The 16,528-nt window shown below is 42.8% G+C and overlaps 1 protein-coding gene across 2 annotated transcripts in view; it reads left to right on the top strand.

Annotated features, from left to right (window-relative positions):
- Nucleotides 1–16,528, top strand: part of CAPN15 (calpain 15) — a 102,254-nt gene that overhangs the window by 23,067 nt on the left and 62,659 nt on the right. Inside the window, exon 2 of one of the 2 annotated variants that reach the window (XM_083473624.1) lies at nucleotides 7,181–7,495. The exons of the other annotated variant lie outside the window; for it this stretch is intronic. Within the exon in view, the coding sequence (XP_083329750.1) occupies nucleotides 7,320–7,495 (176 nt within the window). The 5' untranslated portion in view covers nucleotides 7,181–7,319. The remainder of the gene's footprint in view (nucleotides 1–7,180; nucleotides 7,496–16,528) is intronic. 2 annotated transcript variants of the gene reach the window in all.

Here is a 16,528-nt window from a genome sequence, read left to right as displayed (position 1 = left end):
AGGCATATAATTACTTAGAACCTATATTACTTTACCTGTTGGTTTTCTTTTGGCAGAGGGTAGATTGCGATTAAAACATCACCAGCATGCACACACAGCCCTAGGCTTTTGTTCTCAAGCAGGTACAGGTTCTTTATACTTCAGAAACGATGGGGGAAGCCAATTATTATTGCAGCTTTAGTGTGCAAAGAACTTTATAGTTCTTATCTATGTGTGTATTCTGTTCAATAGGAAGTTGACTTGTTCCCAATTTATTGATGAGGAATGGGAGCTGAAAGAATGAGTTGGTGTGTAGATATAGTGTGGCTTTTTCTTACACATGGCTAAGTTCTTGGGCTGTGGGGTTACATGTACCCTTTTTTCCTTGCCTCCCTCAACCTTCGCAATGGTTAAAATTTCCAGAAAACTTGTTTTTAGTAATACCTAGCACTGATTGTGGTTTGCTGTTACTGGGATTTTTAACCAGCTTCAAAACCTGCCAATCTTTAACCATGGTTAAGATTGGTGAGATCTTTCCTATGAGAGGGAGCATGTAAAGGGCAGACTCTACTGAGGGTCTTCACCAGTTCTGTGACTTGTGAAAGGCCACCTCTGTGGGCCTGTGACTGAGCTTGACCTGTTTTTTCCTGAGCCCAACACAGGAGCCACACTAATTTTCACTTAGTGTGGTTCTGGTCTTCTGCCCAGACCATTTTTAGTTAAAGGCAGTAAATGGTGCATTCAGTCACTCTTCTTTTGCTAGCTAAACATTGTAAATAGGGTTGTTTGCCTTAACCAATTGAATCATTTATGGGCAATCTCAATACAGTCCACTGTATTTGAAAGTATGAAAGAAGTGTGACAATCGTAATGAACAAGATTTATGAGCCATTTGTTAGAAGGAAAAGCCAGTAATAAATTACCATTATTAAGGCTGGAGTATTCCACTCTAGTCCTGGGTTAGGCAAGCAATGTTTAAAGTTTAAAGTGTGAAGTTTACTTCCCTGGTGATTTATATGAGTCTTTGTGTGTCTACACACATCCTTAAAAGTGTAAAGTGTGACTATGGCAAACATGTCCTATAGTACATTTCTCAGGGAAATGAGGTTAGCTGTGACTTCACCTTCCATGGCAAATCTTGGTTTTTTCCAGCTTAATGTGTGAAATGACCTTGGGTATATGTTTTGATTGAGCAAACATTTAATTGTTTCCCTGTTTGCTTTACCACTTTACACAACAGCCAGAGTCAGTGTGGAGCAGTGGGTTAACTGTTGGTTTTGAACTGGGCTCAGATACTACTTCTTCAATTTTTAAACTTGCTGTGTAATCTTGGCCCTGTCTCTCAGCCTAGCCAACCTTGCAGTGTGGTTGTGAGGATCAATGGGGGCAAATCCGTGGTTTTGCCGCCCTGAGCTCCCTGGGGAAAGGTCAGGATATAAATGTGGGAAGAAATCAATGATCCAGAAAAGCATAGTGTTTCAGTATCAGTGCTGCAGGCAAGTGGTTTCTCCCACCGCCACCACTTTTTCTTCTTTGGTCTCTCTCTCGGGCCTGTAAAACCATGTTGTGAGTCAAAGTAGTCCTTAAAATTTCTCCCATCTCAGTTCTTTTGACCTCTGTTTCTTGCCCTTGGAGGCAAGAATGAGATTCCTCCAGTGAGACTGTATTTTTTTATTTAATCATCTCCAACACTTTTGCAGACTTAGTGGCCTGTTATACCAAAGTTTGGGAAACCTCTGGACAGTGTAAGTCTCACACCTGGAATTTCTGTGCATTATGCTTTTGACTAGATGAAGCAGATTTCCTGGAGCACATGGCCTGGAAAGTAGTCCTATATTACTGAACGGTATTTGAGACTTGCAGCTTAGCTGGGTTATCCTGTACCTATTTATAGATCTGTTCTTCCTGAACCCAGCTCTCATCTCTTTGCAGAGCTTTTCTCAGCAATGTTAAAGCAGGCTTCTTGTTCCCCTTCTGTCCTGCAGTACACTCGCATGCTCAGCAATGGATTCATACTTCCTTTTTAAGGAAAAGAAATCCGCAGCAATGCATTTTGTTGCTTGCATAGTTGCTGGTCTGGCAGGCAGTGTATTTCTCAGTTAGCCAAATCTGCAGCGCTTCAATGGGTGCTTATCTTTTATGTACAGCAGGATGGGTGCATTTATTGGTCTTTCTCACCTCACAGAGTGTTTGTTGTGGGGGAGGAAGGGAAAGGAGAGTGTTAGCCGCTTTGAGACTCCTTAAAGGGAGTGAAAGGCGGGATATCAAATCCAAACTCTTCTTCTTCTTTCTAGCTCAGGCAACAGTGCTGAGGGATTTGTGAAAGTGTTGGTTTTGAACTATTTTTGTATGGTATGGCACTAGAAAGGCTTAACCATTGTTTGAGTCACCACCTCTTGCTTGTTGTTGGTGGAAGTTGGGTTTCCACACACTATATCCTTTTTATTATTTTGAGAGTCAGGAGGAAAAACTCATTTTGGTCCCTGGTATATCTTTGCCCATGGTTGCCCTGCCATCCAGTAGGTACATAAATTTCTTAATGGGGTTCCATGGTGGCGGTGGAGTAGAATATGTGAAGGCAAACTGGTGTATCAGGACTTCTTAAAGTGTTGACCCTATCAGGGGAGGTGTCAGAGTCAAGCGTAGGTTAGCAATAAAAAATACTCTGTCAGTGCAGTTAACTTTTTTTTTTCAAAAAACCCAAAACAAAACTAGGCATCCCAGCAATTCTTCTCCGCAGGTCTTGCTCCAATGAGGTGGTTGTGAGGACTGAAGTTCCCCACCTTCCTACCACTCTCTAAGGCTCCTCCTCCTCCAGAGTCTTTCCCAAGCAGTTGCAAACTGCATTTGCGCACAACCAGACTTCTCTTTTCCATTTTCTTACTTGTTCTAGGATACCTGGGTAGGGGGAGGAGTTGGCCGCAGCAGGAGGGAGAAACTACCTGGACTCTTCAGCAGCCCATCCCAACTGCCTCTTTCCCCCCTCCTCTCCAGCTTTCTCTTCAGCCTGAACTGCTCTCTGCCACAGCCTCTTCCTGCTCACTAAACCTCTTCTCCCTCTGACCACTCATCACCATCAGCTGGTGCCTCCCACTTCTCCTCTGCACTGCATCCAGCAGTCCATGACTAGAGGTGCCATTTGGACCTCTACTCAGGAAGCAAATGTCTTGGGTTGGCACTGTCTTCATCTTCATCAATGTCTTCATCAAAAAGTAATAATTTTGAAACATCAATTCATTATCAGTAGTGCCTTTGTGGGAGAACTCTTTTTCCTCCATGTGGTAACAGGAGTCTAAGGGAGCGCTGTAGCTTCCAAGTGCTCATTCACAAAAAAGGGCTAATAATTCTTATCCAGTGTATGGAATAACAAAAAACCCAAGCTCATTGCTATCTTTCTTTTTGTAATGAAATGTGTAAAATACGTCCTTTCCTGTGCAACAGGAAAAGGAAAAGAGAGCCGTGCTCTCACACTTTGTGTGCCTTGTTTGCTTTCTATGCTTATATTTAGCTTTTCCTTGCCCCATTTTATCCTGTTTTTCCTCACAACACTCCTGGTTACGGTTAGCCTCTCTTTAGATTTATTTATTTATTAATTAAAATTTTAAGTTGCTTTTAATTTTGAAAAACAATCCCCACCCAAGCCATATATTGCTATACACATGGAAATGTTGGAAGTGTTGTCATGCTGTGCAGTTTCTGTGGTTGCCTGTTGGCAACCATGCCAGCTGCAGCATGAGAAACAGCCGACAGGCTGTGAAGTTCCTCCGCTATTAAGCTTGCTTGCAGCGAGGTTTAATGGAGAGAGTGGAGGTGCTTCACGCCAATGGTTTATCAAGCCACTGTATGGAGTACCTCCCGCCTCCATTGAACACGCCTGTGGCAAGGTTTAAAATAGCAGGGAAGGCCCTTTGCACCTCTTACTTCCTTTAACGGGATGGACTTGGGGCATTCTCTGGAAGGACAGTCAACAGGGTGGGTGAGTTTTAAGGGGAGGAGATTTGATCAAGTGTGGGGGAAGAGCAAAGGGGTAGGCAGGTGGATGAGCAGGGGTGGTAGCCACTAGTAAAAAATATAGTGATGAAATAAGTCGGGAGAATAGAGGTTGAGAGAGCTATAGCTTTGTCTGTGGGTACGCAGGTATTAGATCCATCGCCCTGGTGGCAAGATGTTGTGACTCATTTCCCAGGCCCATATTTGCCCATGAGCTCTCTCTGCTGGCAGTAGAAGTGGAAGGAGCAGATATTGCCATGTGCATGCTGGGAGGAAAGCCGCCTAGAGGGTAAAGATGTCTGGCAGCCTCATCGTATTATAGGCTGTTGTGAACAGTAAAGAAAAACAGAACTTGTTTTTAAATGAAGCCCATTTAATGCACACAATTGTGGTGTCAGCCATCTATCGGACTGGCACTTGTTATATGGACTGAAGAGTGGAAATTACTATATACCAAGTTCCCTTTGGGAACAGCCTTGGCGTTGAAAATCTTCCATGTGAGCAGCTTTGTATCAACCCCTTTCATTGCAAAGAACTGCCATTGCTTGAACATTTCTCTTATTTATAGCTCATTTCTTACCACAGCTCATTTCTGCCTCTCTCTCCAAATCCTGGTGGGTAACTGAATAAGCTCAACAGTGGCATTTTTTCTTCTCTTCCTCATTTCTTTATTTTTACTGTACTAATTGTTGGCTTGCTCTTTTCCCTTCCAACACAAATCTTGACACTAAAGGTTTTCTTCCCCGCCCCCACATAAGAAAAGGCACCTGCCTTTTCTCATATACCTATTTAATCCCTGATGCTGCCCTTATTTTCAGAAAGTTTGACTCACTAAGGTGTGAGTCAGGGAAATGGAAGCAATGTGGGCCTGCTTGAAATGCTTACTTATGTGGCTAAGCTAGATGGTTGGTGGCAGTGTTAGGCCAGGCACCAGGCATGTTTTGCTACTGGTGCGGGTCCAATTGTGAACATGTGGAGATCTCTGGATGCCTGGTTGGCGACTGACATCTCCATCTGGCAGGCCTCTACAGCTTTCTTAAGCAGATAATCAGGAGAGCTTATTTATTGCATTTATCTCCGACCTTTTTCCTCCAAGGAGTACATGGTTCACCCCATTCCTCAGTTAATCCCTACAACGACCCTGTGAGGTAGGTTAAGAGGCTGTGACTGACCCAAGGTCACCCAGTGAGCTTCGTGACTCAGTAGGTGTTTGAACCCTGATCTCCCAGGTTCTAGTCTGACACACTAACCACTACACCACGGTGGCTTCATAGAATGCTTCTGCTATGGGGCAGCTCTATAAATATAAGTAGGTAAATAAATATGAGGAAAGTAAAATGTCACTTAGAGAAGGGTCTGAAATATTTTCATTGAAGCTTGAATTTGTTTTCTTCTGGATTGTTTCATTTGGTAATTTAATGTGTTGTAAACCGCTTTGAGATTTTTCCTTTAAAATATAAAGCAGTATAGAAATTAAAAACAACAACAACAAATTTCACTGGAAAAAGGTGTCCACACATTCTGTTGCAGCAACCATAACCTCAGTTTAAGGTGCCATTTGGCGATTAGCTTATATATCTTGAATTTCTAACACTGGTTGGTGGCAAACCTGGGTACAAGAATTTGGGCTGCTGCTGCTGCAAAGCAAGTAGTGTGTACGTTGATGCCACCAAATTTCCAAGTGGAGGAGTAGTAACACTGAACTTCAGTGGTGGCTGCTAGAGGTTTAAGAAGCCACTGAATCTGCTGAAGGTTTTCTGCACTTTTCCAACTCCTTTCAGCTGAGCTGGTCCATATAACTCTTGGAAGGGAAGGAAGGAAGCAGCAGATGGAGTGCAGTCTCTTCCATGATGATGCTGCTGTTCTTCCTTCCATCCATCCATGGTGGTGAAAGGACAGGTCAAACCATTATTATTTTCAGCGTGGTCAAGCTTCATCTTCCATTTGGGTCTGCTCATGAGCAACAAGCTCATCCTGCCTTTAGGGTAGCCTTTCTTAACCTGTGGGTCCCCAGATGTTGTTGAACTACAACTCACCCCTAGCTAGCAAGGCCAGAGCTCAGAGATGATGGGAGTTGTAGTCCAACAACATCTGGGGACCCACAGGTTGAGAACCGCTGCTTTAGGGGAATATGTGCTGCATAGGATGAGTGGTGTAGCAGGCATGAATTAATGAGACTGAGTCTTGCTATATGCATGTGCATTTTATAGCTATATAGAATCAGATTTGGAAGGTCCACAAGGATTATCTAGTCCAACCCCCTGCAATGCAGGAATCTTTCGCTCAGGTTGGGACTTGAACCCATGGCTCTGAGATTAAGAGTCTCATGCTCTACCAACTTAGCTATCCCTCAGGGCATATGCATGATCACAAGATGTTGGGGAAAGACCATTCTACTCATTATCCATCATATGTGAGACATTTTGTTAGTTCTAAGTGCAGGCCCTTTACTGGTTGCAATATTTTTATAAATGCTACCAGAAAATTGGCATTTGGTTCCCCATATTACTTAATACTAGAGCACCAGACCTCCTTATATTTGCATTGGCTACCCCAGTGGTTTTCAAACTTTTTTTCTTTCAGGAAACATTTTCCAAATTGTCTTGGTCTGCTGAGGAACCACAGTACATTTACCCCTGAGTGTTTCAGAGGATTCTGGGAGTGGGGTGGGTTTTTGTTTCTTTTAGAAAGTGTTTTCCATTCACACTGGCTAGGCTTGCTAAGGGCCATGTGAGTTTTTCCACCATTTCCTTGCTACTGTGCTGTTTTACAGGGAGGTTTGTCTGCTGTTACTGACCTTCCCACTGAGTTTCTCCCATATACATCTAAGAAATCTCAGGTTTCCCCAGAAAACAGTTTGAAAACCACTGGGCTGCCCTGTTCCCACATGCAAACGGAAGAAAGAATGGTTAAATTGGCCAACAGAACTTGCGAATAGGCCCTTTATATTATGTAGCCACAGTAGCATCTTCCATTCTCTTTTTCCGACCCCTCACACATTTAAGTTTCTATAGGCTGGCTTCCTTTGAATCAAGTGTGCCATGTTGGTAGGCTAGGGCACCACCTCTGTTATTAACAGGCTTTTAGAAATGTCACTTCATTGGTTTATATCATACCTTACTTCTCTCTCTCTCTCTCTCTCTCTCTCTCTCTCTCTCTCTCCTCTCCCTTTCCTCTTGTTTTGTGTTCTTCTTTTTCTTTTTTCAATCAGCACCAGCTTTCCTTTCTCCAGTGTTGGGAACTTTTACGCCAGTCCATGCTGCAACTCCTCACCCTTGCGGGCCGACTGCTCATGCCTCTGGCTTGGACCTAACCTATAAATCTTGGCCCAGCCAGGGTTGAGGGGAGCTATGGGCAGCTCAGCCTCATCACTGGCCGCCGAGACGGAGTCGGACCATGGTTTCACTGGCCCAACCTACCCAGGGCACCTGGCTGCAAGTTGGTATAGGAGTAGCCACAGTGGCCCTGTATGGGAAAGTGCCCTTATAACACGGCAGCATCAGCACGTGAATCACCGGGCACGAAGGTAAGAAAGCAAGGGAAAGAGCTTGATCTCATACCTCTCAGCTCGGTTTGAAAACTAGGATTGTATACCTTGGGGTCTTGTAGGCTCTAGCCATGGTCCACTTGAAGCCACACCAAAATTTCCACTAACTTCATCTTAGCTAGCTTTCACTGATTGCCATAGTTGTATCGACAAGAAGCAAAACCTATCTTCTGTTCATTGATCAATATCCATGATGTCATCCCCCCCCAAAGCAAAAATAAATAATTCCTTTTAACATTGAGACGGTGGGGCAACTGAATTAATAATGTCACATCCTCAACTTGCTGCTTTCACAGACACAAAAACTGCAAGTTGTGTGGAGCGTTTTGACACCTACCCTCCAGTACTGAAGAAGTCATTAGCTGAAATCTTAGTAAAGCCTACCCTGAACAGGAATTTATCCCCATCAATCAAGTCAATTTTTCAGTTCATGGCCAGGGAACTAATTCTTGCCTCTTAGGTTTCAGATCCCCATTTTCTAAGGCAAACAACCCAGACTCCAGCCACTGACCTGAGGGATCCTGTGTTGGAGAACACCTTCTCCAGGTCTAGATTTGGATAATGCCACCTGTCATAGCCAAGACTAACAGAATTTATCTTCAGATTGGAAAGGATACACTTAGAAGGTCCCCATAAACCATTAATATCTAGAAGTGTTGTTTTCATGACAAATGTCCCTGACAAGGCAGAACTGTGGAGAGTTAACTCTCAAGATTTTACCCCTTGTGAAACCTACTAATCAAACCACTGGCTAATAATAATTAAAAAATGCTTGTTCACCTCATCACTCCCTCCAATGAAGGTTTGCCTTCATGGTTAGGGGCTCTTTTTTTAGGTTGAGAGGTATGTCGAAAGCATCTAACAGTGTGCTGCCCGAGGAGCCTTGGCTGTTGAAAGCTGCCGTGTTGTGTGTGCTAAGAATATTGGAGCCTCTGATTAATGCTTGCTTTTTATAGCTTTTCTTCCTGCTTGTTGAATGACTGTGTGCCTTCCTTAGCCTGTATGGAGACTGCCATCTGTTTAAAAGCAGCAGCTTGCTTCTGTCCCTGAGTTGCTTGGGTTGAAAAACATTTGCTTTGTTTTGTGTGTGTATGCCTCATGCCTGTTGCTTGTGGCCTCTTGCCTGTTGGTGCAAACTCCAAGGATTTTGTTGCTTGCATCTTCTCTAGAGCAGGCTTGGAGGAGTGTCTGTGGCAAATTACCGGTAATCCCACAGTTTTGCACTTTACAGCTTGGTCTTGAATTTCCTGGCAGTGTTTCAGTGGTTGCAACTCTGGCATGTGTTTTGTATCATGTGACCAGCATGTTGGTAATATTAAGAGGACGTTTTGTATAACTGCTGCTAGTTCCCTATTATATGCCTTTTGTATTGCTTTCCTTTTTGACTGAGCTTTTAAAACTTCCTTTGATGAAGAGGAAGAAGCAGGACACAGGTGAAGTGACAAGTCCTACAGAAATACACTTTTGAATACTGAGAACTGAGATGGGAAAAGCATGGATTATAGGGTATAGCCAACAGGGTAGTAAATAGCAATAAGTTTTAGCAAGAATCCAGGAGTTTTGTCCTTTGTTTTTACAACCACTTCAGATTCCATGAGTTGCTTCTGCTAGTAATTCTAAATACCTAGTTTTGTGTGCTTAAAAACCTTTATGCTGACGTAGGGCATTGTGGGACACTGCAGATTTGATTTAAAACTGCTACCTGCTTGGCTTTGACAGTTGGTGAATGCTGCCCATAAATGCATCTAAGACTAGTTTACTTGTGGGTGAGGTGTTTAGCACAACTGCTGGGGACAGAAAAAGCTGCTTTGTCTGAGTATTGTATCAAAGCAGAACTATTGATGTAACATGAATTTTCATGCTGTAACATGAATTTTGTATTCATCTTACCTGCACAAGTTAAGGCCAACTATCACAGGGAGGTTTAATTGATTCTTAGCCATCATGGTGGCTTGCTTGTTCATTTATTATGATTTGATCTTGCCCTTCTTTGAAGGAGTTCAGTATCATGGTGGACACAGTGTACAGTACTGTCTTCATAGAGAGCCAGTGTGATGGTGTGGCTTGAGTGTCAAGCTAGGAGCATGGAGACCCAGGTTTAGTTCCCAACTCTGCCATAAAGCTAATGTGTGAATCTGGAACAGTCCATGTCTGAACCTACTTCATAGTGTAGCTGAGAAAATAAGTAAGTCATGTGGGGAAATGGTTTCTCTCCTCATTGTTTGAAAATATGGCATCTATTTGTTCCTTGTATTTAGTACTAGTTGGACTATACAAATTCCTTGTGAGGCAGAAAACAGAAGTAAGGAGAAAGACAATAGGCTTTATATTTGCAAGGCTGGAGATCAGTTTTAGGGGTCAATAGGTGCGGAGTCATTAGAAGTCAGTTTGGGCAATATTAGCTTGTAGTTGGAAGTTAAGTACTCATCTTCCAAAGTTAAGTTCCATATTCAGATGGTAGAATATCATTTTTCAATTGATGGTGTATATGTTTTAAATAAAAATGATAAATAATTGGGTGAGTTCTGTTTGCATTTCAAGGCAGCTTAGATGGTGGTATGGAGTACTTCTTTATGGCTTGATCAAGATCTACAGTGGTACCTCTGGTTACGTACTTAATTCGTTCTGGAGGTCCGTTCTTAACCTGAAACTGTTCTTAACCTGAAGAACCACTTTAGCTAATGGGGCCTCCCGCTGCCGCTGTTCTCATCCTGAAGCAAAATTCTTAACCCAAGGTAATATTTCTGGGTTAGTGGAGTCTGTAACCTGAAGTGTATGTAACCTGAAGTGTATGTAACCTGAGGTACCACTGTATAAGCAATGACTCAAGTTTTTAAAAACCAAGCAGAAGCAGTTTTCCTTTCAACTTTTGTTAACCTGGCTTTTGAATTACTACTGTGCAGACAGTCTGAGGCTAGAGATATACTTGGCTATTCCTGTGAATCTCTTATGATTCAGGCCACCCCCAGGAGTTATTCTGCAAGTCTAAAAAAGACGTTTCTAATCATTGTTTTCCCAAGGATTCATTAGACCAGTGTTGTGCAGTGATTTCCAGGCAGAGCTTGATAAGGGAGAAGATATTCTCCATTTTGTGTTTGACTAGGATAATGCAGATGGCCTTTAAACAGTTGGGAGGCATCTTCGTTCAGCACAGAGACTGCACTGGAAGCCAATCATGAGCCAGGGGGCAATAGCTAATTTGCATACTTATTGCTACATCATTTGCATGGATGTGGCATTATCCTTGGCCCCTCTGTTGGGGCACTGTGTTGCTCAGCTGATACTGCTCATCCAAAACATGGACTGAGACTAGAAGTGCTTGCTAAAGACAGAACACTGTCTATTTAACTTAGTCTACAGTAGAAGATGCCTCTTATTCATTGCGGTGTATTCCTGTCACTAGTCTGAGGCACTCTGAGCAGCATATGTGGTGTTATATCTCTCCCCTTTTAGACTTAGGTGGAAATGCCCAAGCTCCACCTTTAAATGGTTTTGTTTGAAATTCTGCATGCAGGCAAAAAGAAGTCTCTTTCAGAAAATAATGTATTGGAATATGGGTGTATATTTAATCCCCTATCTCAAGAACAGACTCTCTCAGTAGGCTGCGGACTCTCCTTCATTGGAGGTTTATAAGCAGAGGTTGGCAGGCCATCTGTCATGAATGCTTTAGTTGAGATTCCTGCATTGCAGGGTATTGGACTAGATGACCCTCGGAATTCTTTCCGGCTCTACAATTCTACGATTCTACGAAAATGAGGGGATGCCCATACTGAGGGGTTGTGGTGGTCTTAAGTGATGATTTACCACTGGTTCCTGTGAGCTGTAATATTCCTGCTATGACACCAGGTTGTTTTTGGCTGTCTCTGTTGGCTAGTGTAGTCTTCATGTCAAAGAGAAGTGCAAGTCTCTTCAAATCTTTTCTTGGCTGTTTGCTTTGATACCATTATGAATATTAAATGTAAACACTGGAGAAGTGGAATCTCTTTAGTGTTCTGACATCTCTTGGTGTGAGGCAGTGATTCCTACATTGGATGCCAAAGTTCATTGGTATGCCATGAAAAGACTGAAGAGCACATGGAACAAAATAAGACATCATGTTGGATGCAGCCACCACTGGGCCCCTCAAGGTGAGGAGCCTCTGTGCAGCACTGGTTTCCTTGATGCAGCTTGTGCTGCAGCTCATGGGCATGTGAGCATCCCAGATGAATCAGTGTTGCCTGGAAAGCATGGTACCATCCTGAACCTGACAGACAGGACAAAGGGAGAGGGCAGCATGCCAAGAGAGCAAGTATTATTAACCAAGCTATTCTGCTATTGCAAGGAAGATGCCTGCCCATTGGTCAAAGAATGATCAAAGAACATAGACACTCTGCTTCCACAATACTTCTTTTCTTTTCTTTTCTTTTCCTTTTTGGAGTAAGATATGCCTCCAGTTTTAATTCAGAAAGAACCAAGCACCTGTGCTCCAGGTATCAAATTAAGTAGAATAGTCTTCCTGTTGAGTCAGAAGTCGTGCCTTTCTTGCACTCCCATTCTGAAACTGATATGTTCACACATGAAATACTTGAATTGCCTACTGAAAAATCTCATTAAATAGATGTAAAATAAATCATCACCAGAGTCAAACAGTGCAATGAACTTGGTCACCTATTGTGTCCTCCCAGTTTTTTAACCTTTAGTAGCCTTAGTCTTAAAACTTCTGGAACCATAAGAGCCATAAACTATTTTTAATTTTTTTTAAAAAAAATGGTCGTTCTCATTCTGCTCTGCCATATTTTAAAAAGCTCTTCTGTTGGTGAGAGGGACTATTTCCATGTTTTTCATTTCAGCCACCTTAGCTCTGGTACTCTTCATGCATGGCTAAATATTTGGCTTCTATAAAGGTGCTTTGCCTATATCTTAATTCTCTCTGAGCAAATTGTTTTGCACCTTCGTCTGACTTTTAATGTTTATTTTAAATAGCATGAAGCCAGGTACGTGCTCTAAGTCAGGTAGGGCCCTTGTGGAACCCATCAGGAGTATGTGTTTCCCTCCCTTCCCCTAAAAACTTTGGAGTACTCAAGTGAATCTGTCTGCATATGGGCAATGCCAGGCAAGATGTAAGCATGCGCAGGGGGATTTTGCAAATCCCTTGGGATATGCTGTAATTGCCAAATGGCTTCTGCATCTCCCTGCAAAGAACTGGATGAACCCGGGGGACAGAGAGTGATTTGAATCAAATTTGACATAGTATGTACCCAGGCTGTGCTGAGTAATCCTGCAATTTTTGATTCTCCAAATGAAAAAAACAAAACAAAACAAGTCTTAGGATCTAGCACTAAGATCACATGGAGCACTGGACAGGTCTAGAAAGTCTCACTTTAGCCCCCCATGAGCATGTAATGTAACGTGTCACGCCCTAACAGTGTAACCTTTATCTGTACATTGTAGGAGAAGATAGGCAAACTATTTGTTAGGAAAGTATTTCTGCTGTTATTGTCCTCCTCAACAAAGGAGTCTTGGAAAGCTTCTAAGAAATTCCAGCATGCACTTCAATGGAGAATAATACAGTTGTACCTTGGAAACAGAACAGAATCCGTTCCAGAAGTCCGTTCAACTTCCAAAACGTTCGAAAACCAAAGTGCCGCTTCTGATTGGCTGCAGAAGCCCCATCAGACATTTGGCTTCCAAAAATAGTTCACAAACCGGAATTGCTTCCAGGTTTGCGGCGTTCAGGAGCCAAAACGTTCAAGAACTAAGCTGTTTGAAAACTAAAGTACGATTGTAATAATAATAATAATGGTCAACAAACCATTGCTTTCATCTGTGAATCAGCAAACCTTTACTCTTTAAAGCTGTCAAGTTTCTTTGAAATTGATAAAACTTGGTGGTGGCCCTCAATACTTGAACAAACCTGAGACTTCGACGCTTCACAGAGTTCCTACACAGTAAACTGTTCTTATCTCTCAGTAATCTTCTAAAATAAGTATCTAAAAGTGTGGAAAATGAGATTAAGAGTGGGAACCAGTGTGGTGTAGTGTAGAGGTTGGAATGCCACACTATGACCAATAAAGTTCCAGGTACAAATCTTGCCAGAGCTGTGAAGCTCACTAGGTTCAGTAAATACCTCTTGGTCTCAAGTCAGTCTTCTGCACCTTAGTGCTCTCCTGGTGATTTTAGACTACAGCTCCCATCAACCTCAGCCAGAATGGCAAATGGGGCAGGGTGTTGTATTCTATCAGCATCTGGAGGGCACCGGGTTGGAGAAATCTAGTCTCCGCTACCTCACAGGGTTACTATGTTGATAATGTAGAGAAGACGGTATGATGAGAACTATTAATGCTGTCTTGAGCTCCTTAGAAGAAGGTCAAAAATACAGTGGTCATCTTCCCTGAGACTTTGTTGGGGCAGCAGTCTGAGGTGGCCTAGGAACCTGGGGCCATGTACAAGTCCATTAGCAATCAGGACCAGAAAAAGCAATCCAGGAAGTAGCACCATAAAGCAACCTGGGAGTCAGGGTCAGAGAGAGAGATACTAGAACTAAGCAGAACCCTCCAAAAAGGTCTGGTAGGACTGGAATCACTTGCAAGTGTATTGCATAACTATATTTGACATTTGAGCTTATCACATTGTTCCTTGCTGTCAACTTTGGTAAATGCGGCTAATTTTCAGCTTAAATGGACATTTGACAACGTGTTTCTTGTTGCCATGGGTACTCTGTTGCTCAGAGAGCTGGAAAGTGAACCAGGCACATGTGGAAACCCAGTATTTGAGAGATAGCAGTTTGGCCATCCAGTATGCAAGATGTGGGTGTCTGAAGCCAATGAGTGATGCGCTTCTGCTTAATTTTAATCATTGGCTTTAAAAGTTTCCAGTTCTTGAGAATGTGGCTATTTTTAACATAAAGCTGGGGAAGCTTCCTGAAGAGAAAGTGCTAATGATAAGGCTCACAGGGATGGTCAGAGGTAACGTGTGCTAGTGACTGATGTAGGCTTGATAGTCTTGGAAAACAGAAAGTTGCAGTTCTGTCCACTGATAGGAGAATATTGTAGGAACTGATACCTTCTGAATTGGCACTGAGCATGTTTACACAGCATTTATTTAGAGGTACGGCTCCAGTGCATTTGAATTTTCCACCTGCTTTGCATATCTAATATAATGCAGGCCTTTCTGTGTGTTTCCTTGATTGCTTCTCTGATGTATGCATGTTTACAAACTGCTGAGTAAGAGAAAAGGTTAGTACTTTGCACTCTGCTTATTAGAGGGGAGAGCTAGAGCATCTGCACGCTATGTTCCTGGGTTGAAGCAAAATCATAGTGCTTGGCTAGGGGTTGCCTAGGGGTTGCTTGCCTTTTAGTTGTCAGAGCTATCTCATATCAAGTTGTCTTGAGGGAAATAAGACTAGTCTGAAGTCAGACAGAGCAAGACACCCTTTTTGCTCAGGCCAGTGAGTGACCTTGAACTTTTATAAGTGACTAAACCGACTGGCTTCCCTATAGTTTCTTCATTTCATCACTGCTGGGTAGGTGGGTGGCTTGTAGGCTGACTCCCCATCTGACTTCTATCAGTCTTCAGATTCATTATAAGCTTTGAACCCTGAAACTAATTCCTGCCCCAAGCTTCTTTTTTTCTTGGTCCACCCCCTTTGATGCACAGAGGATGACCTGGACCAGGAGACTCCATTCCCCTACTGGTTCTCCTATATCAGATGTCATGGCTATTTCTGGCTCCTCAGATACAGAAGATTCACTCTGGAGTAGCTCTCTGCATCCCCATGCCATAAGACTCAACAGATGCAGAGCAAGGCAACAGTACTTAAAGGCAGGGATGGGGAACCTGTGGCCCCTGATATTTTGGGCTCCAGCTCCCATCAAACCCAGTTAGCATGGCCCAAGGATGATGGAAGTTGTAGTCTAGCAATGTCTGGAGGGCCTCAGATTCCCCATCTGTGCTTTAAGGACACTGACAGCTCTTCAGGTGAAATGGGGTCAACTACTCTGGGACTATACTACCCCATATATCCCATAATGCAGCCATAGCCCACTTTCTTGGGAGGTATGCAACAAAAAAGACCTCTTCCTAGGACATTTTCTATGTTCCTTGTTATGTATTCCGCAGCACTGTGCCGGGATTATGAGAAGCTGCCATATCTGCATACTATATGGCTTCCAATTTAAGTGCTTTAGCCGCAGTAGACTTCACAATTTCAGCAGCAGTACTTTTATTAGAATATGATTTAGGTAGTGTTAGAAGGAGGCAGCAGTTGTTTTGAGCATCCTTGGAGACAGTGCAGGTTGTCCTGTATTTGAAGAAGCACCTTAGCTTTCTTTGCTTTTTCTTTCTCTTTGCGAGTAGTGATATGTGTTTCATTGTTGCTCTGTGTGTCTTTTTACAGGCCTCAGAGCTTGTGCATCTTTAATGCTGAAGGCCAAAAGGGACTAAGATATACATGAAGGTCAAGGATTCTGTGCCAAATTCTCATTATAGCTTTTTCCAAGGACTCTTTTTGTTGGTTTTTTGAACAGCACCAGCAGCCTCAGCTATATAGTGCATTACATCTGCGAAATTCTGCATGGTATGCAAGATGCATAACTGACTTAGTCAGTAATGAAAGCCTAAGTAAAAGGGGCATCTGTTATAGAACTGGCTCTGCCTGTTCAAACTGTTTCTGCAAGCATTCAGACCACACCAAGTTCTTTGGGCATGACCATTTACCATAGGATTAAAGTAAAATTAATTTTCTGTTCTTAAGTCATACAGGCTTGGGTGGCCTGATTGCTCTGAGACTCAAGGAGGTCTCTGACCAAGGTAGTTAATTGGATTGCAAGCACCCTAATTTGGCCCAGTGAAAGATTCCATCTTTTATCTCTTTTGCAACTCGTGTGCTAAAGCAGAAGCAATGTCCCAGTTGGTTTACATAATTATCTCTGTACCCTAATCCAAAAGCTTCACTTGTATAATTTTATTCTTGCAACAACCCTGTTGGTTAGGCTGCAGGCTCATATACACAAATGAGATTCAGAGAGTGTTTTC

Source organism: Podarcis liolepis (assembly GCF_965112155.1).
Source record: "Podarcis liolepis genome assembly, chromosome: 14".
Lineage (NCBI taxonomy): Eukaryota > Metazoa > Chordata > Lepidosauria > Squamata > Lacertidae > Podarcis > Podarcis liolepis.
This window is presented reverse-complemented; position numbering and strand designations above follow the sequence as displayed.